Source organism: Kogia breviceps, chromosome 1 (genome assembly GCF_026419965.1).
Source record: "Kogia breviceps isolate mKogBre1 chromosome 1, mKogBre1 haplotype 1, whole genome shotgun sequence".
Lineage (NCBI taxonomy): Eukaryota > Metazoa > Chordata > Mammalia > Artiodactyla > Physeteridae > Kogia > Kogia breviceps.
The window spans coordinates 67,557,030-67,579,881 of NC_081310.1; the positions used below are offsets into that span (position 1 = coordinate 67,557,030).

The following is a 22,852-nucleotide window of genomic DNA, read 5'->3' on the forward strand; positions in this document are numbered from 1 at the left end:
AAATTCAAGCCAGGCATACTCCCTCTCCCCAGAAAGCTTCAGGAGGCCCTGACACTGTATCAGAGACCTGGGCTAGAGAAAGCATTTTGACTGCCCCAAGGGTCCATCCCAACCCTGCAATTTTAGGATTACAGTAATGATCCTCTGGAATATCTGGAGTCTCCCCTACTGATGCTTCTTCCCTATGCCTTCCCAGTTTAGAACTTGAGGGAGCCCAGAGCAAAGAGACAGGGTGAGCCAACAACAGATTACACAAGGTGTCTGGAGGGATGGGGGAGTTTCTGCTTATCCCCTCCCTTTTCCCTGCAACTCAGTCCCAATTCCATGACGGGGCCAGTGCTTCTATAGTCAAAGCCAAGAATTCCCAACCATTAAGGAAAGCAAGCAGTGCCAAATAGCTTGGTGTACTCTGGGCTACGCCTTTTTAATTGGCATAGGGGGTTGGTCTCTTCTGAGCAACCTACAGGAAGGGAGAAGTAGGAGGAATTCCAACTACCATTTTCTGTCTCTATTCCTTGCTTCTCTCCACACTCCTATACAATAATTCCTAACAAACTTGAAATTGATACCCAAGTCTCTAACAACCCAGAAACCCACAGGCTTCTCTTCTTCAAGTTCAACATCTCTTTCCCTAATCTAAGCCCTACCCCTCTGCACATATACATGTACACTTTTCCTTTAACCTCTCTTCAAAGAAGCTGATCCCTATTTCTCTGATATAACAAGAGCATGACCATAGGGAACGTTATGTGTTCTGATCTAAGAGACTCCAGTTTGGACAGAAAATATCCAGGAGCCATGAACCTTGAGTGGAATCATCTACTTCAGTCTCCTCAATCGTCAGCCTGCCTCTCTGGGCAAAGAACTGAGGGCAGGCTTGAGGTCTGAGTTCACTGCCAAATGCTTCACAAAATATGAATAAAAATCCAGAAGTTCCCTAAAACATGGCCCTCATTTAAGCATTAGGTTCAGAGCCCTAAATAAGGTGTCTCAAAGTAACTAGAGTGAACCAGATACTCCCTGTGAGCAGGCCCTGTGGGACATGGGTGAGCATGTAACTCAGCAGACCCCTCTCAAGGGCATGCCCTCTGTCAAGGAAGCAGGAATCATGGCCTGTGTCTCATGGCAGTGGGGAAGGATCATCCTGTGCTTTACTTGCCTCTCAGCATCCCTCAGAGGATAGGTGCTCCCTTCTAAACTGCCCAAGTGAGCTGGATGACTCTACAAAGTTCTCTAAGCCTCAGTGTCCCACCCTGAATATGAGGAGGACCCTGAGGTCCTGGGCGGTATTTTGGTGGGAGGAAGTCTTCTCCCCCAGGGTCCATCTAGGTCTGTCCAGGACTCCATCACGGCACACTCAGCCTCCTGAGCTCCAGTACCTGAAGTGGATGCCATCCACAAATGGCCCTCCTCGACCCTTCAGCTGGTCCACCTCTTGGCGCAGCTTCTCAATCTCTTCAGACAGGCGGCCCTGTGCCAGGCAGAGCCATGGTGGGGGTAGGGGAGAGAGAGGAGAGAAGGACAAAGAGAACAGCAGAGCTGGGGAGAAGCAGAAGAATGCACTGCCAAGTCCAAAGCCAGGGACCCAAGGCCAAGCCCACAGATGACACCAAAAGAGAAGAGGTCCAACTGGAAAGTGAGTAGAAGGGTTGGCAGGGGCAGGGCCGGAAGAGAGGTCTGTCTGGAAGGACTCTACCAGAACAGGCCTGCTGAGCCCTCACTAACAAGCAAATGCATGACAAATAAGCCTGGGCAGCAGAGGGGCTCTCAGGGAACTCCCAGACCTCACAGACACTGCTAGCATAGGGATAGTGGCTAATCCACCACAAGTCACCAGAAAGCAAGAGCTTCACCAGGTTTGAGGCCCCACCAAATCCTTCTGTCGAGTCCTTCACTGCGTCCTGCCTCTCTGCTACCCACTCTCTGCCCTATGCTTATGGCTAAGTTTCTTCTTTACAGGTGTGTGGCGGTGACGCATCTACTATGATAGGCTCTAGGGAGGATTAGTGAAATAATGTGTGCACATGGACTAACAAACTGGCTAGCACAGTGCTGGGTTTCAGGGCAGCTGCTTGAAACACAGGCGTGTTCTTTCCTCACAGCAAGCTCAGCCCTCCCAGGCTGGCAGGGCTGGCCAGCAGCTGGGTACCTTGTGATGGTGCTGTTCTTCAATCTGCCGCTGGGAGCTCTCCAGCTCTTGGATCAGTGTGTTCTGGGGGAGAACAGCTGTGAGCCAAGAAGCCCCCTTCCCCTCCACCCTGGCTCTTCTACTCCGGCTCAGGCCTTCCCCTCCCAGCAAGATCTGCCTTCCGGTCTGCTCTCCCAGCCCTACCTCTCCTTGCCAGACCCCCCCCCCACCCCCCACACCAGCCCAGGCTCCTCTTCAGCCTAACTCCACTGCACACCCCTCCCGCAGTCCCCACCTCGCCCAGCCCCCCACCCCCGCCCCGCTCCTGATTAAGCTCTCACATGCCAACCATTTCTGCTTGCCCGGCTCCACCCACACCTTTACCCACCCCGCCCCTTTCCACCAGCGCCGTCCATCCAGACCCGCCACCCACAGCACCTTCTCCTCCAGGGCTGCCATGCGCTCCTTGAGGTGGAGCTGCAGGCGCTCATTCGACTCGCTAAGCAGTCGGTCCACGGTGTCTGACAGTCGCTTGTTGTGGTCCTCGTTCATCTTCTCCCGCTGGCGCACCTGCATAACCAGACCACCTTGCACCAAGCCACCCAGGGCCATCTCACTGCAATCCCAGGGAGCCACTCATTCCTGCTGTGGTTCCAGCCCACTCACCTGTCCCCTTCTTATCTTCCGGGGGCCCCTGTCTGCAGCTTTCCTGACCACCTCCTCCCACCCCTCTGTGGCTCTGTCTCTGTCCCTAGCCAGGTCCTTCCCTAGCTCTCACTCTTCCTCCTTTCCCTATCCACAGACCATCCTGGCACGCCGCCCTGGGGTTGAGAGGAGGCTCGAGAGTCTGGCCCAGTAAGCTCACCCTGGCCAGCTCTTGGTTCTTTTCCTGCAGCCGTCCCTCCAGCTGCCGCAGGTGCTCCTCAATGTTGCCATGCCGCTCTTCAGCCTGGAGGGAGGAATGGGTCAGTGCAGGCGGAAAATCAGCTGCCTTCCTGCTCAGACCTTGTATCCCATGCACCCAGGTGCCAGAGCGGCCCTTGGGAATCAGGGCCTCAGGGACCAATGAAGCCAAGCTCTCCGCTTACCATCTTGGAGCATAATTGCCTCCACCATTGCCTTTCTTCCCAAGTACCCCAACCCTGCCACTTTCCCCCCACCCATACCCTCTCCTTCCTGCTCAGGGCTAGCCTTGAAACATGCCAGAGCTGGCAGCTCAAGAGGCTAAATTCTCCCTACGCTTCCAGAAAAAAACTCCACTTGAAAGTATGAGCGACCATAAATCTCTATGCCTCCAGATAGATGGAATTGCCCTTAAGAGCATGGACTCAAACCAGACTCGTTCAAATCCTGGCTCCCTCCCTTCCCAGCTGTGTGACCGTGGGCAAGTTACTGAACCTCTATTGAGCCTTTATCTCCTCAGTTGTAATAACAGCACCTATGCCCATTGCAAGGACTAAAGGTGATAATCCATGGCAAACACTTGGGACACAAGAAGCACTCAACAAATGTTAGCCATGGTGATTACCTTTGTTATTAAACCAGCCTGGGTAGAGTGGTCTCCCCTTCAGTTCATGCATCTTCAGAGATGGAGACCCCACTGCCTCTTCTGATGAGGTATTCCAGACTATCACACATCTTACAGTCAGGAAATCCCTCCTTAAAGCCCTTCTACTATGACTCCCTTGAACATATTAATCACTTCAGTCCATCCCTTCTTGTCAGTTTTGAGAGTTACTAGACCTGACTGCTCAGCATCCCACACATACTGTCTTCTGCTGCACTTTAAATTCTGCCCTTCATTCCTAGGGGCCTGAAAGGCCGTAGAGATGACCAAATTCAACCCCATCATTATAGAGATGATGACATCATCATAGAGATAATGACACAGACACCCAATTAGGGAGGGAGTGACTTTTCCCAGGTCACAGAGCAAGTCAGTGGCAGAAGCAAACGTGGTCCTGAGTCTACTGAGGTACAGCCAGGCTGCAGGTTCCATCCCCAGAGCCCCCAAGCTGCCACACTGGCACAATGGCCAGCCTCTATCCTCCAGAGGCTCTGATGCTTATTAAGTATTGGTTTTCTTCTCTCCATTTCTTGAGTGGGTAGCTATGGTGATCCCACATGAGGGACCCCTGAAAGCCTCCGACCCACTGTAAACACTCCTAAATTCTCTTGATTAAGCCACTACATGTAGATGTCCATGCATTTACATAGCTCTTCCAGACCTAGGATGTTTTCAGCCTGCATACCTCCATAAAGTTAACTATCCATTGGGTAAAATTATATTCCCTTTTATTTGTCCAAAAGCTGAAGCCTTCAAACAGCTAGGGATGGTCCCTAGATCTAGAATGCTTCAATTTGACAAAAAAAAAAAAAAAAGATATGCTCAGCCTAAACTCCCACCCCATTCAGAGATGTATAAACTTTGATCATATTTCCTCTCAGATTTCACCCTTCCAGAAATGAAAGTCCTATTTTTTCCACTTCAGACCCCCCCAAAAGGAAGTATTAACTACAATGGTGTAAATGATATTAAAAATATTTTGCATCAGCAGTTTCTTCTACTTATTAAAGTACTCTTACATCCCTTCTTATGGGACCGTCACGTCCCTGTGGGGTAATGAGGGCAGGGATTACTCTTCCATCTGACAGACACAGCGAAGTGTGTTTCCTGGAGTCATGCAATGAGAAGCAGTTTCCTGGCCCCCAGCCCAACATGCCTCCCACCTCGCTCCATTACTGCCTGGCTACATAAGCGCCCAGGAAGCAGGGAACAGAGGAAGATTCCAAGGCCCTTGGCCCGCTTGCCTTGGTGAGGGCTGCAATTCTCTGGGCCAGCTCAGCCTCCACCTCTGGCAGCGTCTCAGCCTTGCGCATCGTCTGCTGCAGTTTCTGCTCTGCTACCTCCAGTAGCTCCTGCAGATGTTGGGCTTTCTCCTCACACTAGCAAAGTGGGGAGTGGGAAGAAGAGTCAAGAGGGAGCACTGAAGCTTCCTGCACCCCCTTGGCCCATCCTCAGTAGAGAGCAAGTGATAGGTCAGAAGCAGCAGGGGGCAATCTTGATTCTTGGCTACCCAGAGATACCTGACTTTCCCTTTCCCAAGGTGACCAGCACCTCAGGGTCTCCTGGGCCACCAAGGGGAGGTTCCAGCACGATCATTAGGACCTCCAGGGTCAAGTACAGTGTCCCCCAACCCCATCTGCAGGAGTTACCTGGCGGTGCAGGGACTCCTTATTGGCCAGCTCATTCTCCAGTTTGTTGTTGACGTCATGAATCGATGTAGCCTCACGCTGAGCAGCCAGGTAGCGCTTCTCCAGTGTGGTTATTCGCTCCTCCATGTCCTCCTTCTGGGCTAGAGCCTGAGCGGTACAGGAGAGGATGAGATGAAGGTCATCAGCTTTTTCCTGCCCTCATCCTGTCCGCACCTCCCCACCAAATCTGGCTGGCTATATCTCCTCCACATTACCCTATCAGTTTCTGACCTTGACCTATCTCTCCCACCACTCCTCCCCACATTGCACCCTACCAACTGTTCAGTCTTACACTCCTCAGCCCTTGCCTGGCTCTCCCTCTACACCCAGGACATCCAGCAGCTACCTTCCTGAGTGCCAAATACCTGCACCCAGAAAGATAGGGTCAGGCCCAGGCCCTTGCTCACTTCCCGGAGGTCCCGCTGATGTTTGCTGCTCAGCTCCTCTGACTTGATGAGGTCCCGGCGGGCCGTGCCCAGGTCCTCCTCAAGTTCGGCCACGGTTGCTGTCAGGGTGACCAGTCGCTCCCGGGCCTGGCTCAACTCAAAGTTCTGCTTCTCCAGGAGCTCCTGCAGCTCTTCTACCTGTCCCGCGTCATGCTCCAGAGACAGTGAACTATCAGTCAGTCATCAGAGCCTTGGGCATCCCATTCCCCTGCCCTGCCCTGGGGAGGTGGGAAAAGGGACAGCACAACCAGAGCAGATCACAGCTCTGCCCCCAATTCTAGAGCACACCTCCAGGTACACCCTTCTTCCTCTGGCCTCCAGACACTCATTCCAGACAATGACCGAACACTCTCACTCGCCTGTGTATCCTTGAAAAATAATCATGTCTAGTTTTACCTGCTATTTCAGCCTCTTGTAACCTAGGAAGGGGCATGACTAGGGGAACAGAGGCTCAGAAAGAGAAGTGAATCTCTTAGGTACATGGCACCTAACAATTCAAGTGAACAAACACATTATATGCTTAGCAGTGTATGTACTGGGCACTAGAACACAAATCTATAGATTTCTTTGCAGATGCGGTAGGGGAAAGAAGGAAAGAGAGATGGTAACATTGGAGAAAGCTCCAAATTTCATTCAAGCAGTTGCTCTAGTGCACTAAGGCAGGGCAGGGCCCCCACCTCCTGTCTGGGGTAAGACATGTCCCCTCTATGCAGCTCCCCATGACCCACCTTCCACAGGCATTTCGGTCCCAGTTCCACAGTCCCCTCCTCTTCTGCCACTCCATCCTGAACCCCTGCCTCCTGCTGTAGGGCAGACACCTGTAGGGCACAGTCCCCAGGGCAGTGATGCAAAGAGAAGAGAACCTCCTATATGTTCCAGACCCTTCCAAGTCTCCCACCTCCTAGAGAGAGATGTCTCCTGTTGGCTAACAGTCTCCACTTAAGACAGAGGGGAGAAATCTGATGTGGAACAGAGTGGGGAAAAGGGGTAAACCAGCCTTGGCTTCCAGGAGCTGTAGTCTACAGATGGGGGAAGGGCAAGCAGCTTACCTGCTGGTGGGCACCCGCCAACTGCTCTTCCAAGGTGGTCACTCTCTCCAGGGCCACCCGGAGCCGCTCTCGCACCTGTCCAAGATAAATGGGGAGATGAAGAAAGAAACAGGGACCCCACTGGACTCAAGTTGCAGATGCTCGGGCTTGGTCTACCACCACTGAGCATGAGGCAAAGAGAAGGACCTGCCAAGAGGCAAGTTTCTGAGAGGGAACCTAACAGGAGGACCTGGAAATTGGATTAATGGTAGGAGAGAGCCAGTTATGAAGCTAGATGGCCGTTTTCCCTAAACACAGGATTCAGAAATCTCCGAGAAGGGATGCACGGAGGCTCTGGGGCAGCCTGGCTGGATTGGGGGTGGAGGCAAGCTGTGGGCCAGCCTAGGTACCTTCTCATCCAGGGCCTTGTGATGCTCAAACAGTGACTTGAGAGCCTTCAGCACCTCCACCTCACTGGAAACCCCTGAAGGTGACTGAGCCTGACGCTTCACCACAGTCATCCTCAGTGACCTCTCATGACGGGACACTAGGCACTCCAGATGTTCCAGAAGCAACTGGCAGAGAGAGGGGAGGGCAAGAGGAAGGGCTGTGAGCCTATGCCCCAGGGGCTATAAGCAGGGTCCACATGAACACCCAGCAGACACGAGTACTGCCATGTGTACCATTGTTAGAATGCTGAAATACTTCCATGTTGGTAAACAGCTGCTGCCCCAACTAAATACCTGCCCTAGCCTCTCTCCCAAGTCCCCCACCTCTCCCATGACCCCGAACTAGAGGTGAAAAGCCTAGCACTGATGGTTGAACAAACTATCACCCCGGAATATAAGGCAGGAGGAGGTTAGGATAGGGCTGGGGATGTGCTGGCCCTGGCCATGCCTGCTCCCTTGGTCATACCCCCCACCCCCAAAGCACAAACACACGCCAGGTCACCCCACTTACCCTCGTGTTATTCCGCTCTGCTTTCAGCTCTGATATCTCTTCCTCCCTCTCTAGAAGCTGCTCCCGACACATACTCAGCTCCCGGGTTAAGGTGGCAAATTCCTGAAAACCCCCAAGGCCCCTCAGTGCTTGGGGATCCACCACCTAAGCAGTATCCTGCATGCCCAAGTCACTGGTGGGATCCTCTCACTCGTCCCTTACTTCCACCAAGTGTCCCCAGAAAAATCCCTATCCATCCATACTACTAGCATGTGCTTCTCCAGAGGGGAAGCATTCCAAGTATGTGGTAGGGTGCAAGGGAATACAGTTGGATATAAGAGTGAGAAAGTCACCAAGTCTGCTCTGCGGCCCCTTCCCCCTCCAGCCACCAATATAACCTGATTATGTCCTCCCTCCCATTTTGTATTTCTGTTTCTCCAACAATCCAGTGACATTTCCCTTTAGAAGTGGATGGAGGGGAGTTTCACTTCTGGTTTGGCATTAGTAACATCCCTCCCCAACTCTAAGCCCTCTGACACACTGCTGCCAGGGTAATCTCCCAAAGCACAGTGTTGTTTACACCATTAAATACGAACTCCTTATCCTGGTTTCCAGCTTCTCTCTCACAGTTCCTTTCCATACACCCTAAGACCTGGTCAACCTGGGTAACGGCTGTTTACAGTCACTAGTAAACTTCTTAATTCCACACCTTTGCTCAGTGGGCTGCCCCCACCCCTGAAAGCCCAATCTTCCGTCAACACCTGATCTTTCAAAGTCCATCTCAAAGGACACACCTTCTTGGGACCTTTCCAAACTTCCCAGTGGAAGGCTTTCTCCCTTCCTCTGAAAACTGTTAAGAACACAGGCACTTGTGAGCACCTACCATGTACCAGCTCCTGTGCTGGTCCCTGGAAACACAGTAACAGGAAGGACATAATCCCTGCCCTCATGAAGCTCCCAGTGAGGGGTTGAGATCAAATCTCAACTCTGCCCGTTTGTGACCTTGGACAAGATACCTAACCCCTCTGAACCTCTAATCCAAAGGACAATCCTCCCTCAAGTGTTGCTCTGAGGATCAATGATCTGGCAGCTATTTTAGGTTTTGACACTGTTTTAACAATCCTTTGGGGGGTCTTCTTCTCTTCCTCCACATTTTCTTCCTATCATTTGGGCTCTTGTCTATCTCCTTTCTAGTGTTCGAGCTCCCTGGTGGCAGGGACTGGCTCCTTCATCCTGGGGCTTGTTCAGGGCTCTGAACACAGTGGGGTAGGATGGGCCCATCGCCCACCCCAATTCCTCACCAGAGCTCCATATTCCTATCTACAAAGCATCACAAGACTCTGCCCCTCGAACCCTTCTGGACCCTGGGTAGGAAATTCAGCCACTCTGGTTCTTCTCCCCACATGTGGGGAGAGGGCCTGGAGCTGAGTCCTGAGCAGTGTGGCCCCTCAGGGCTGCCTCCCTAACCCTTGCAGCACCCCCACAGGCAGGGTGGCCATGAGCAGTTTACCAATCTCCTCAAGTTTCAGCTTCATCACTTGTAAAATAGAGATGATGGCGATAACAGCACTAACTTCATCGCTGTGGAATTTAGTGAAGGAAATTCCAGTCAAAGTGCTTACCACACAGAAAACACAATAAATGGTGACTATTATTGCTAGTAGTCATGTTGATTGAGGAGAATAAGAGGGGTATCACAGCGCTGCCTATAATTTTCCATGTGATGCCTCTTGTTTATTTCATCTGTGCAATGAGAGGTGGACTAGATAACCTCTAAGGCTTCTCCCATCTCCATTCTCTGCGGTTCGCCACCCACCACTTCCAAGAATAGGACACTGGTGAGGAGCAGCCAAGGTGGAGGTATCTTTCCAGTGTAGCCTGCCACCTTCTGGCTGCATGGGTTCACTGCAGTTGGCAACTAAGGCTGGGTTTTCTTCCTGCTTCAAAGTCCAATCCTTTTCTCCAGGTGGAGCCAATTTCAGCCTGAGGAGCTTGGGAGTAACAGGGAAAAGTATTATGAAGCAAGGAAGGTGAAGGAGAGTAAATGCTCTGTGAATTCCATTTGTTGAGATGCTAATAGATGAAGAGAGCTGAGGACCCAGAAGCTGAGGGCTCTGAAAGGCTGGCTGAGGGGAAGGGGATGAGGGAGATGCAGACTATCGGGCCTTACCTGGGGAAGGGCAGAGTTAAGGTGGCACTGGAGCTGGTCTCGCTCATGCAGGGCATCCTGGAGCCGGCTCTGTGTCGCCGCCAAAGTCTCCTGACTCTCCCGAAGGGACTCTAGCAACTTCTCCCGCTCATCCAGCATGTTCACCATCAGCTGCTCAAAGTTGGCGTCAGCATCCGTTCCATGGGGAGTCCCCAGGGGGTCCCCCTCATTGATTGTGGGCATCACTTCACACATGGTAGGGGTGGGCAGGGCCTTCTCAGTGTCAGGGCACAGGGGAGGGGTTCACAGGGTTGGCACCTCCACGGCGACTCGTGTAGGGGTCTCAGAGCAGGCAGTGCCAGGTGAGTGAACAGATGGGCAGGGGCTTCTCCCATGGCATCAGTTGCTCTCGGTCTGAAAGGGGCCTGGTGCCCAGAGTGCCCCTGTGAAATGGAGCGAGAGGGCCTGGTTTAACCTCTCAGCGCTGGGGCTGGGTGCCCTATGTCCCCAGGCAAGCAGGCAGCAGCTGAGTGTGGCCATGACAGGCAGGGAGAGCAGGACTGGAAGAGGGCCCTTTCCTTAGACTGAGCACTGGAGCCTGGCAGAGTCCCAGCTGGGTCCAGCGACAACCATCATTTCTGGACGGCAGTGGTCTGTTGGAGAAGAGACTGCTGTGAGAAACAGCTGAGCAGAGAAGGGCATCCAGGAGGTGGGTGAGGGGAGAAGAGGCAGGAACCTGGACCAAAACTTGGGGGAAGAGGGTGAAGAGTTGGCGCATGCCCGTTCGCCGGGCTTACTCACTCAGATGGTGCCTTCCTTAGTTCTCCCAAGAAATGCACATGCCCACTGCTGTAGCCTCTGTCACCAGCTTCCCCCACCCACAGCTGTCAGAAGTGCAGCCGCAGTGGAGTGGTTCCCCCACCCACGTGGCTTGCTGGCCAAATATAGAACTAATTCAGTAAGCAGCAAGGGAGCAGCCGGAAGACTGCCCAGAGTCCTCCCGAGACCTGGGGCTGTGAGAGTGGGAGGAGAGGAAATAGGGTCCCTGCCCCACCCCATAGGTTTCTCCCCCACATTCATGCCAAGGCAAGCACAGAAGGGGTTAAAGGGCTCTTAGTGGGTATGAGTCCCATACAGGATGGACTACTGGGCTCATAGGAAACAGGGACAGAGTAGCTCCTACCCTGACCACTGGCACAACATGGCTCCTTGAAAAGGCACAGGCTGGACGCTGGGGCAGGCAGACAGCCCTGACCTGCTCCATGCCCATCATTCAGGGAGAAGGCTCTGGCTCAAGTCATCCGCTACTCCTGAAACCTGGCAGACAGCATTCTGAACTCATGGCCTACCACCTCTGGGTTGCAGCAGACAGAATGATGTAAAGGATCGATGTTGGTAGGTGCGGGAGATGTTACTCTCCTAGGGCAGGGCTTCCATGTGGGGCCCCTGCTCATGTCTGGGAATCTTCTCCCTCTATGTAACTGCCCAATGCTGGCACTGTCAGAAGTCACCAGCTAGGGTGGTTAGCATGTGCACAGCCTGGCGGTAACGCCTTGAGCCTGGCACAGGGAAGCCCAGTGGTCAGAGCAAAGGAAGGTGAACCGAGGAAGGCAGCATGCAGCTAGGGATGTCTGCCTGCCATCAGCTTCCAGCCTCCCTGCTCACTGCTGGAAGGCTGCCACCTGAATCAGTTTTCAGAGGGAGCTGTCTTCAGACCTCCTGTTTTATGAGAGATGGGATGTGAGACACCCAGTACAGTGATGAGCACTCAGAGAAGCCCCGTAAATGGTGCTTTCCTTCCTTCCCTACCCCATCCCCATTTGGGAGATACAGGGACAGCTTCCTGTTCACCCCTCAGGTAGCAGGCTGGGCAATAGGCAGACTGGGAGGGCCAGGGAGAGGACAGGCGGCATCTGGACCCAGTGTGAGGTGAAAAGTCAGACACAGGGAACCTCTGGCCTGTGGCAGGGTTGAACCTAGCAGGGGAACCAAAAACAGGCCAAGTCTCTTCTACCTGAACCCCCCTGTCATCCCCTTATCCCCTCCCCCAGAAATGGGGGATAGCCAAGGTGAGGCTGGGGAGGAACTTGGGCCTGGATAAGATAAAAGTTAGAGTGCCAGCTTGAAAACTCCCAAGCTCATACCCACAGCCATTCCCAGAGGGCCCAGTAGTTCAGGCAGCATGTGGGCATGCCCACACATGCACAGGGAGACACAGGAACTTGGAGACTTAGGACATACACATGCTCCCAGACACAGAAACTGGATACACACTCTGATCCAGGGATCCATTACCCAAGCCGGACAGCCACCATAAAGGGCAGGGTTCCAAGAGGTGAAAAGTAGCACCTTGGTCTGCACCCTACCTTACCCCAACATCGCCGCCCCACAGAGCAGCTGGGAGCAGGTAGGAGGGGCTGCTACCCCCGTCTTGCCAGAGGTGCCATCTCACTAATGCTAAGAACAGCAAGTCCTCTGATTCTCCTACCCACTTTACCCTAAAGCTCCAATCTGTGAGTTTTAAAGGCCACATTGGCCCCAGCATACCTCTCCAAGCTCATCAACAGCCAGGCCCTCATTCTTTCCCACTCCCCTACCCCTATCCCAAGAAGAAATGAGAAGCAGAAGGCCAGTCTGGGGAAGGGGCCCCCTATGGCAGAGGCTGTCTTTTGGAGAAGAGTATAGTGTGCTCAGGGGCTCAGGGACTCAGTCCAACAGATCTCCAGGCAGCCTGCAGTGTGATATAGAGGAAGGAGCCCAGAGCGGGGACTCTGGAGACCTGAGCTGCAGTTCTGCCACAGACCAGCTGAGTGACCTTGGGCTTGTCATGACCTACTAAAGCGTCTACTGTAAGACAGAACCCACAACCCTTATTTAGTCCACCTCAGAGGGATGAGATCACGGATAAAGAGTTAGGAAAAGCAGAAAGCACCCCACAATTGTAGGAGAGTATGAATTACCTTAGTAGTGGGCAAAGGCGGGCCTGTGGGTGGGTTTTTTATGATTCCTTATAGGAAAGGGGTTGGGAAGTTCTCAGGAAGGAAACATAGGACCTCAGGCTGCCTGCAGTGATGTGCTGGCTGTTTGGTCTGACTTGGCCTCCTCAAATCCTCCTAGTAATTCTGGTAACTGAGAAGCTGGCTTCAGTGTCATCAGCCCTTTCCCAGCCTCCTTCCAAACCAAGAGCCAGGTAGCGACGCCACTTACCCTAGTGAACTGGCATCATGTAGAGCAGGTTGAAGATGAGCCCAGAGATGTATGCCAGACAGATGCCCCTGAGATGACTGTCCAGGACTTCCTATCCCTGTCCCCACAAACTGCTCAAGCATGGTGAGCAGAAGGGAGCTTGAAGACAGCCACGTCGGGATGCCTGGCTCTTTCTGGTTCCATGGCCATCTTTAAATAGCGCAATTATCTTCTCAGCCTAACAGAAGCCTCCTCAACTCCTGCATAATTTCTAGGTAACACTCACAAGTCCTGATTCAGAGGCGAAAGCTACCAGCCCCCAAAGCAAACATATGTGAGGGGTTTTGCCAGTGAGGCGTGTGGGCAGGCTGTGACACAACAGAGAAGGGCTCCAGACTGAGCTGATGTGTGTGTGAGGAGCGAGGGGTCAGATGAAAACCAGGCCTCTGGGCTTATAAACACTGAAGAGGCAGACTCTGAGGCCTCTTTGGCTCCCCCCAAATCACCCCCATCTTTTCCTAACAAACAGGAGGGATGGGCACTTGGGTCTGATGCTCTAGCTGGCCACGTGGACACACAGACAGGCTTGCTCCCCACTGCCCTGCCAGATGGCAGGCCCTGCCATGGTGAGACAGCTCAGCAAAGGCAAAACTACCAGCTCCCATAGAAGCCAAAGGGCCAGGGCAAAGCTTCCAGGAGCTGCGCTCAAGTCTAAGTGGACCATGAGCCACACAAAGAGGGCACTTCAAGGTAAAGAGGTAAAAGAGGGAGGTCAGATACCCACCCAATTGGAGGAAGGGTGAAGACCTGAGGAAATGGGGAGGGAAGTGGTCATCTAGGAAAATAATAGCAATTATAATAGCAACTATGATTTATTCAATATTTACCATGTTCCAGACACTGTGTTGTCAGTGGACATATATCAACTTACTTTAATCCTCACAATTCCTTGCAAGGAAGACACAATTCTTCTTCTCATTTCACAGATGTGAGAATTAGGACTTAAGTCATGTAATCAAGTCTATACAGCTAGTAAGAGGAAGAGCTAGGATTCAACTGCAGTCTGTCTGACTCCAAAGAGGGGTAGGGGATGGAAGAAGAGGGAGTGGACCTGACTCCTTCAGGCATCGTGTTTCTTCCAAGAGGCCAAGGCACTTGGGCCCCGGCCCTTCTTGCCTCCATCCAGGGAGATGGCAGCCTAGGGATAGCTCACCTCGGCCCTCCTCCACGGATCCTCCTCTAGCTTGAGTGAAGGCCTCTGCGTAACAGGCATCGTGGTCATGAGCAGCCACTTCCCCATTGGAAGTGACCTGTCTCCAAAGCCTCATCTACCACCTACCCAATTCTCTCCCTCTACCGCCTAGCTGGCTCCATACTGAGTTGTAAGGAGACTGCCTGAGTTCCCCATACCATACCACATTCCCACAAGAACTACAGAAATACATTCCTCTGAGCCCTCAGCCCCCCTCACCCTGTGGGGTTTTCAGATACCATCCTCCCAGTGGAATGAAGTCTCACTCTCCACCTCTCTTTCCCTCTAATCCAGAAGCTTCTCCTCCTCCCTGGTTCCTCTCCCTATCCAGCTCAACACCCCAAGAAGACTTGCCCTCACTCATCCTCTTCCCCAAAGCCCAGTCAAGCCCCTTCTCCCCTGCTACTCCCTAGCTCTGCCCACTGTCATGCTCCCAGAGCCCACCTATTGCTCATGAGCTTCTAGCACTTCACCTGGCCTGCCTCAGTCTTCCTTTCCATGTTAGTCTAAGGAACTCCTGACCACCCTTCTAAGCTCATCTTAAATACCACTTTCTCCATGGAGCCTTTTCTGATCCGCCCCCCATACATAAGATTGGCTCTTTCACTGACCCAGCACAGCCTTTCCCTCTGTTTGTGTAACACAGACTCATCTGAAGACTCTAAGGTGAGAACCATAACCTAATTATCTTTGGATGCTCCAACACTTACCATGGTCCTAACATACACGGAGCTGAATGGATACATGTGACAGAGTCATTCTGGGAAGTGCATCTCTGACCAACTTTAAAGAAGGGGAACTCTAAAATAGAAAAAAACTGACTCAAGGCCTGGGAATAGATTCATTTATCTCCCCCTCTGAAAAATTAAAGCTTCTTTACAGCAAGATGGAGGCCACTCCTGCCTTGAAAGGAAGACTCTGGAGCAGGTTGATGGGCTGGGCTGGCTCCTCCAATGACATGTGACTCTGGAAAGATACCTAATCTCTCTGAGCCCAGTTCTTCATCTGTGAAATGGAGATGACAATAATATTCACCTCACATAGCTGATGTGAGGATTACTAGAGTTAACATATGCAAAGTGTTGACATCAGTGTCCAGCAAACACTCAGTAAGTGTTAACTCTTAGCACCCCAGGCTCCTGAAGCACCTCAAGGCTGGGCCCACTGCAATTACAATAAGAAAACTAAAAATCTATATTAGTTACAGGAAGCCTTCCAAGAGAAAAGCACTCTTGGAAAAGCTTTATTGACAGTTTCTCACTGCTGGCCACAAATCACTTCTAAATCATCCAGTTCCCTGCGCCCCTAAAAGGCCAGCAGTTAGACTTTCTCTGGGCATCAGGTTCCCAAATCTGGAAAATGAAGGTCGTAACACACAACACAATACAGTGATCTTACAGGGTGTCATGAGGGTCAAAGGAGTTAAGAGACATGAAACTGTTCTGAAAAGTATAAAATGCTACCCAAGCACAGGTTAGCACTGACTGTCAGCCCAGGTACTCAACTTCTGAATATTGGCACATTCAGTTGACTCAGGAAGAGGCCTCTCTATCTGACAGGTTCCTCTGGACCAGTATCTGTGAAGCCCATCTCTCCAGCTGCTCCCCCGGAGTTAGTTATGAACCGCCTCTTGCTAAGACATGGCCTATCATTTGGGTAAGCAAACAACTTTCTGTCCAAACCAGGATAGTGAATGGAGGCACTGTTAACAACCACACCAGGACACAGATATAAACTGCAGCTGCCCCGGGCATGCCTAGTCGTATGGTTACTTGCATTCTCACCACCTCAGGAGGACTAATGTCAAAGGCTAGTGGGAAAAGGAGGACTGCAAGTCTCTGAGCACCTCCAAAATAGTTCCGCTTCTAAAATAACCAAAAGTACAGCCATCACAACTACCTCTTTAAATTAAGCCAGGGATTTGCAAACTGGGCTTTATGATAGAGTACCTTTGGGGCAGCCCGGGACGAAAAAAGGGGAAAGAGGTGAGACAGACACAAAGGGCTCTGAACTCTCCTTCCTTTCTTTAATCTCATCAACTCCAAGTCTGTCAATTTTACTGGACATGTGATTAAGGTTTCATTTGTATAAAAGGGTTCCAAGTCTAAAAAGAGGTTAGAAGATCCCTGGTAAGTATTGTCTACAGAGACCTCTGCTAAAATAAATACATGCTCTCTCACAGAGGCAGCACATCAATGCAACAGAGAAAAAAACCTGGGAAGGCTACACAGGTGACACTGGGGGCCTACATTCTAAATGTCTAGTAGAGATCATTTATTTACAAAAGCTAAGATAGGCAGGACCTGGCTTCCGCTGAACTTACATCATTAAGTACAGTAACCCTAACCATCTTCTGCTAATCAGAGCCATTGATTAACACGTATAGATGTCCTCAAATAATGTTTGCAAAAGAAGAAACAAAGTAATAAAAGTCATTTATTTGGAGGATAAAAATTTTTCAAACTAGAGGTCTGTGTGGGACGAATATGGGTCCTTTGGTGTTCACAAAAGACTGCTCAGAAGTTTTTGCGTTAGTAGGTCAGCTCATCAGATTAGAGAGCTGTCACGTAGCAGAAAACAGAACTGCTCAGGGGTAATCAGGAACACCAGAAAGGAGTGCTGTCAGGTGCCGAGGTGTGAAAGGTCCAGAGTACACAGAACTACCCAGAGAAATGTAGGCACCACAAAAAGTGTGTATGTGTATGTGGTCACAAAAGTCTGGGGGCTATATGTGGTTATGACACAGAGAGAACTTGGGGGAAGGCATGTATATTCACACAACAGAGTGTGTAAGTGCATAGTCATGAGAATTTGTGGTGTAAATGTGTAATCATGAAAGAGAAGCATGTGTGTGTGTGTGTTTGTGTGTATGTGTAAGAGTATTGTCATGAGAATGGGGTCCTGAGTGCATGTGCATGAGAGAGCATGAGTGGGTATGTATAAAGGTAAGATTGTGTGTGGATATGTGTGGTCATAAGTGTATGTCAGGGCTCATGATGGTATACAACTGTGGTCGTGAGAATGCATGTGTGTGTGCAGTCATGAGAATGCATCTGCGAGTCATGAAATCATGTATGTTCATAAGAGCTCATGGGTGCCGTGAGAGCTTTGTGTGCGTGCATGATCATGAAAGCGTACCACTGGTCATGAAAGAGCATAAGTGTATATGTGGTCTTGAATTTCTGTGAGAATGTATGAGAGGGAAAAGAGGGAAGGATGAGGATAATAATGAAGGAATGAAAATTCCACTTGTTCCATGTGCTCTGTCCCAAACAAGGGCCAAAATTTGGGGGTACTCCACAACTGGCCTAATGTGAGCTGAGGTCAAGGAACTGGGCCCAGCCCACCCTTCTACTTACCACCATCCATCAGAGCTCCACTGCCTAATCTCCCGAGCCCAGGGCTCTGTGTGCATTAGAGTTGGTGGTGGTCAACCCGTAAGTCTCCCAGAATGCTCACTCCTCATGGAACAGTCAACGCCAAGCTCTTGGCCTGGCCGCACTTCCCAGGCCCTCCTCTCAGCAGCTATCCTCTAAGCCAGTGGTCCGCAACCTTTTTGGCACCAGGGACTGGTTTTGTAGAAGACAATTGTTCCACGGACGGGGTTGGTGGGGGCATTGTTCAGGTGGTAATGTGAGAGATGGGGAACGATGGGAAGCAGATGAAGCTTCACTCGCTGGCCTGCCGCTCACCTCCTGCTGTGCTGCCTGGTTCCTAACAGGCCTTGGACTGATACCTGTCTGCAGCCTGGGGCTTGGGGACCCCTGCTCTAAGCCAAACACAGGAAAATCCTCTTCTATAGTAGCTGTCAAGAACCTCTATCATCCAGTGCCGACCCCCACCCTTGTCTGTACTTGGAACTGCAGATTCCTGCTTGAAAGGTTTTCTGAGGTCATGCAGGCCAACCTCCCACCCTGGGAGGGAGCTCCTTCCACAACATCCCTGACAGTTCAGTCTTTACTTGATTATCCTTCAGGAATAAGGAGCTCACTACTAAATGAGGAATCCCTCATTGTCCTAAGGAAGTTTTTCTTAAATTAAATGGAAACCTATCTCTCCTTTAAAATGACAGTTATCGGGCTTCCCTGGTGGCGCAGTGGTTTAGAGTCCGCCTGCCGATGCAGGGGACACGGAATCGTGTCCCAGTCTGGGAAGATCCCACGTGCTGCGGAGGCTGGGCCCGTGAGCCATGGCAGCTGAGCCTGTGCGTCCAGAGCCTGTGCTCCGCAGCGGGAGAGGCCACGCCGGTACCGCAAAAAAAAAAAAAAAAGACAGTTATCTATCTGAAGACGGTGGCCATAAAGTCACATCAGACATGCATTTAATTTATGAGAATAAATTTATGAGAATAAATAAAATTCCACTGGCTGGGCAAAGTGAGCAATAAAGGCCTCTAAATGCAAACCAGCTATTTCATCTGACACTTAACTACAAAATTATACTTGCACTTAAATACTCTTTTAAATCATTGTATACATTATGTATTTTTATAATTACTATATAATATATACTATATCTGTACATTAGTATTATTATTCAGAGTTATAAACCTAAACCACATACCATGCCTTTATGGGAGATTTAGGAATTTTCACTTCACTGCCTATAGAATCTAATTCCCCCACTGATGTAATACCACTGTATTGGGTCCCCAGAGGATCCTCTGCTCCTGGTTAAATATTTCCAGTTGCAAGGAGGTTTCATTGAACCCAGGGGATCTGAAGACAGACCTCTTTAATTCAATCCAACGATTACTGTGAGTAGATTTCCTATGCTGTAGTAGATTACTTACTTAGCTAGGAATTGTTACCGATACAAAAGGCAAGTAAGATACAATCTTTACCCTTAAGAAGTTCACAGTCTACCTGAAAGAACATAAGATATATAAGTAATCATTTGGGAGCAATACGGAGTAGCATGTGATCAAATATTCAGTCTCTGGCACAGCCTGGGGGTCAGCACTGAGCACCACTTGGGAGTATGACCAACTGAATTAACTGGTGATAGTTTCTCCTCCAGCTCTTTGAGAATGAAGCAACCTCAGCCAAGGCCTCTCAGCCCCTGACTGACAGGCAAGAAGCTGCTCTGGATTAGAACTGACTTCACCTGGGGGAACAGAAGACACTTGAGGGAGGTGGGGGGCTGCAGCTCCCAATGCTCTCTGAAAGCAGAGCAATGAGCTGGCCAGCAATGATGCTTCTTGTGACTGGTGAGCCACCAGCCAGGAGACAAGAGGGGAGTCCTCAGGCTCTGCCAGCCTGGAGTTTCATACCATCCTGGCTTAGAGCTCCTTCCCCCACTGCTATTTCCCCATGACATTCTCAGTTCCTAACAGGCCACTCCCAATTCAGTAAAGGTCCCCTAGAAATACCCCTTTTCAGAGTTCATCCAGCACCAGCACCTCTCTGAGTACTCTTTACTCTGCTGGCCATCCCCAGTGCCACACTCCTGTGAGGCAGCACCACATGCCCTCCAGAGCTAATTATAGCTCAGTGAGCAAGCAGGCAAGAGGGGGGACATATGGTGACTTCATGTGGCTGCAGTACACACTCACCCCTCCCTCTGACTTCACTCCCTCCCCTCCATTTCTCCCAATTCCCTACCTGGGACCTAGACTCTGAGGCAACTTTCATTCAATCCTCCCTGCTCCATACCAACTCCTCCTCTCCAGCACACACAACTCCATACCACTCAGAAACCACACGTTGTTTCTATGTCAACCCATCCAAGGGCCTAAAGCCCCAGAGTAGAGTATCCCTGGCATAGAAAGAACTCAGCTATCTCCCCCATATCCTAAAGCCCCATTGGCCCCCACCTCCCTGGCCCTGCTCCTCTCCCTAGCTCTCACCCTGCTATCCTCAGAGGCTCTCTCTGAAAGGATCCACAAGCAATTCCTGAAAGCTCTTTCCAGCTCTAAGATTTCAGCAATTTCCTAGAGAGGAGACCCAGCAGCCTATCTGCCTTCCCTACCCTGCCCCTCCAATCTCTCCTTAGCACCCAGCTGCCAGACCTTCCTTATATATGCCACAGTTCTGGCATCATGACGTGCTCAGCTGCACATGCCCAGATACCACCAGATGAGATTTCCCCTTCACAACCCCCTACCCCCACTCTTCTATCTTCCAGAGATCGTGTCTCCCATTGTGCTGGGTGTCTAGTGCATTCTTGGCCCCCGATAACCACTGTGCCATTCATTGCTTCATTTTTATCTTGAGATACCTTTTATCCCAGGCAGGTTCCTCACACCTCAGGACAAAGTCCTAGAAAATAGCCAGAGAAAATCATTCAAACTGTTCCTTTTGCTAAGGTAGCTTTCCTTGGGACTGCCTGCTAATTAATAGTTGTAGGGGGTGGATGGGTTGGAATCCAGTTCAGACAGTTAATTTGAAAGGATGTGGACAGGGCTCTGGCTTTTTCTAATCCAATAGCAATGTAACAAAATTGGGGCTGCGGGGGGAGGTGGGGGCTGGCAGTGTGCAGAGCTGTTTACAGAGTGTCTACTGTGTGTACCTTTCAGGTGCTCCATAGCCCTAAATTGCCTTCAGAAGACTTAGCACCTAGCATGGTGTCTGGCATTATAGTAGGTGCCCAATTAATGTTTGTTGGATGTCAAACAAAGTACTAGGTACCAGTTCCAACGGGGAAGACTGGGGGAAGAACCTGAAACATGGCTACTGGAGGAGCCCCTTAAGCTCCCGCCAGGAGGGGATCTCCACGCTAAGCAGAGTCTCCTCTTTAACCACTTGCTCACCACATAGGACAGCAGCCCCAATTCCCCCACCCCTCTACCAGCATACCTCTCCTCAAAGGTGACATTAGCACCTGGTGGCACCTTGTCCTCGATCCCTCCTCCTCAAAACAAAAAACCCAACCACACCTCGTTTCCAAGTCCTTCAACGGGACCTCTCTCTTCCCACCCACCACCAAACCTTCCGGGGAAAACATCCCTACTGCGTGGTCGAAGTCAGTTCCCCACTCCCAACCTCTCCGCTCAGGAATCTGTATTCCAGCACTCTTTTATGGTTGCGCCCACCCTGAACCCCACCTTCACCAGACCTCGGATTGGCCGCTCCTTCCACCCCACCGCCCTGGCACTGCAGAGATGGGGGCATCTCTGGCACAGCCAGAGTCTGGCAGTTCGAGGAATGGAGAGCTAGCAGTATTAAGAACGGATGATATGAGCAACGTGGGAAGGAATAAGACCCCCGGGAAGAGCGAGGACCTCAGTACCTCTTGCGCCAAAGGAGCGGAGCTGGCCCAGGCTCTTCCTTTCTGACTCTCCTGGAGGGGAAATGGGGGCGCATTCCATCCAGTTCCCACCGGGAGAGTTGCCAACTCAGCCCCCCCTCCCCCAAGCTGATGGAGCTGAAGGCGAACTCCACGCCCTCCCCGCAAATCGGGCATAGTCCCCCCCATTCTCACCTCCAAGGGCACAGGGCACTGCAAAGGCTGGTGAGGGGCGGCAGAGAAGCAGTAGCGAAGTCTAAAGGAGACGACACATTTGAGTAAAAAGGTGCTGTTTCCCAAGAACCGCTAGACCGAGACCCCCTCCCCAAACTGTGAGGGGAGCTGGAAGTGGGAAAAAGAGGCATCCTTCCCCAACCCGGGCTCTGGACGCTCACCTGCCTGCAATCACTGAAGGCCGGGCAGCTCGTATCCGAGCAAGAAGCCACCCCGGACCCTGGGAGCCCGACGCGTCCTAAGGAGCCGAGCAGGCGCGAACGTAGCTGCAGCCTCCACCAGGGCCGTGGAGCCCCTCCTCAAGGTCCTACCCTCTCCTTCTACTGACAGTCCCTGGCCCCACCTCAAGGGCGGGACCTGACCGACTCCCTCGAGGCCACGCCTCCGCCCCCGGCGCTCCCTCACACGTGACACAGAAGCTTCTTTGACGCTGCGCGCCATCTTCGTTCTGCCCGGAGGGTCCCTTACGAGGTGGCAGAGAGCCGAGGTTTTCACCAACGCCAGTAAAGTTTCAGAGCCCAGGGGAGTCCTGCCTCCTTCCCAGTGCAGCACATATCCCTTTGAACTTAACCTTTGCCTCTAACCACCTGCTCTCTAAATTGGCCTCAGTACTGGCCTTGTAATTGCCAATGGTTTGTGACCTTTCACACTCTCTTGCGCCCATTTACTACGTTTACTTAGGTTGTACCCATTTTTTAAGTGGAGAAACTTAATCCAGATACATTTCCATAGGGTGCACTTCAGTGAATTGTGTCGCTTGCCTGAATTCAGGTATTTGGTTGTGCTCTTACTATAAAATGAAATGTTTGTCTATTATATATACATAGTATGAAGACAGTCTTAATGCCAAAATTCCTGACAAATTTTGGTTAAATCTGTACATTTTCTTGAATTGCTCCTCACCCTGTCACCTGTGGCTATTAATGCATCTTTCCCATCTGGTTTGTGAAGTATCATCACAGTGCCTACTTAATCCTTTACAATACCCAGTACACACTGCTAGAAGTG

The 22,852-nt window shown here is 51.3% G+C and overlaps 1 protein-coding gene across 21 annotated transcripts in view; it reads right to left on the bottom strand.

The window, feature by feature from the left end:
• Positions 1–22,182, bottom strand: part of PPFIA4 (PTPRF interacting protein alpha 4) — a 48,201-nt gene extending 26,019 nt beyond the window's left edge. For 3 of the 21 annotated variants that reach the window (XM_067033635.1, XM_067033694.1, XM_067033749.1), the window contains exons 1-14: positions 22,006–22,181; positions 21,806–21,866; positions 9,967–10,598; positions 7,818–7,919; positions 7,268–7,432; positions 6,879–6,953; positions 6,558–6,647; positions 5,791–5,982; positions 5,345–5,491; positions 4,940–5,074; positions 2,994–3,077; positions 2,567–2,698; positions 2,150–2,212; positions 1,380–1,471 (exon numbers count right to left, since the gene is read on the bottom strand). In XM_067033635.1, coding sequence (XP_066889736.1) covers positions 1,380–1,471; positions 2,150–2,212; positions 2,567–2,698; positions 2,994–3,077; positions 4,940–5,074; positions 5,345–5,491; positions 5,791–5,982; positions 6,558–6,647; positions 6,879–6,953; positions 7,268–7,432; positions 7,818–7,919; positions 9,967–10,200 — 1,511 coding nt within the window. In that variant the 5' untranslated portion in view covers positions 10,201–10,598; positions 21,806–21,866; positions 22,006–22,181. Of the gene's footprint in view, positions 1–1,379; positions 1,472–2,149; positions 2,213–2,566; positions 2,699–2,993; positions 3,078–4,939; positions 5,075–5,344; positions 5,492–5,748; positions 5,983–6,557; positions 6,648–6,878; positions 6,954–7,267; positions 7,433–7,817; positions 7,920–9,966; positions 10,599–13,152; positions 13,237–21,805; positions 21,867–22,005 lie in introns of those variants that run through there. The other 18 variants (XM_067033652.1, XM_067033719.1, XM_059047356.2 and 15 more) reach the window with 13 other exon arrangements.
• Positions 22,183–22,852: the final 670 nt, after the last annotated feature.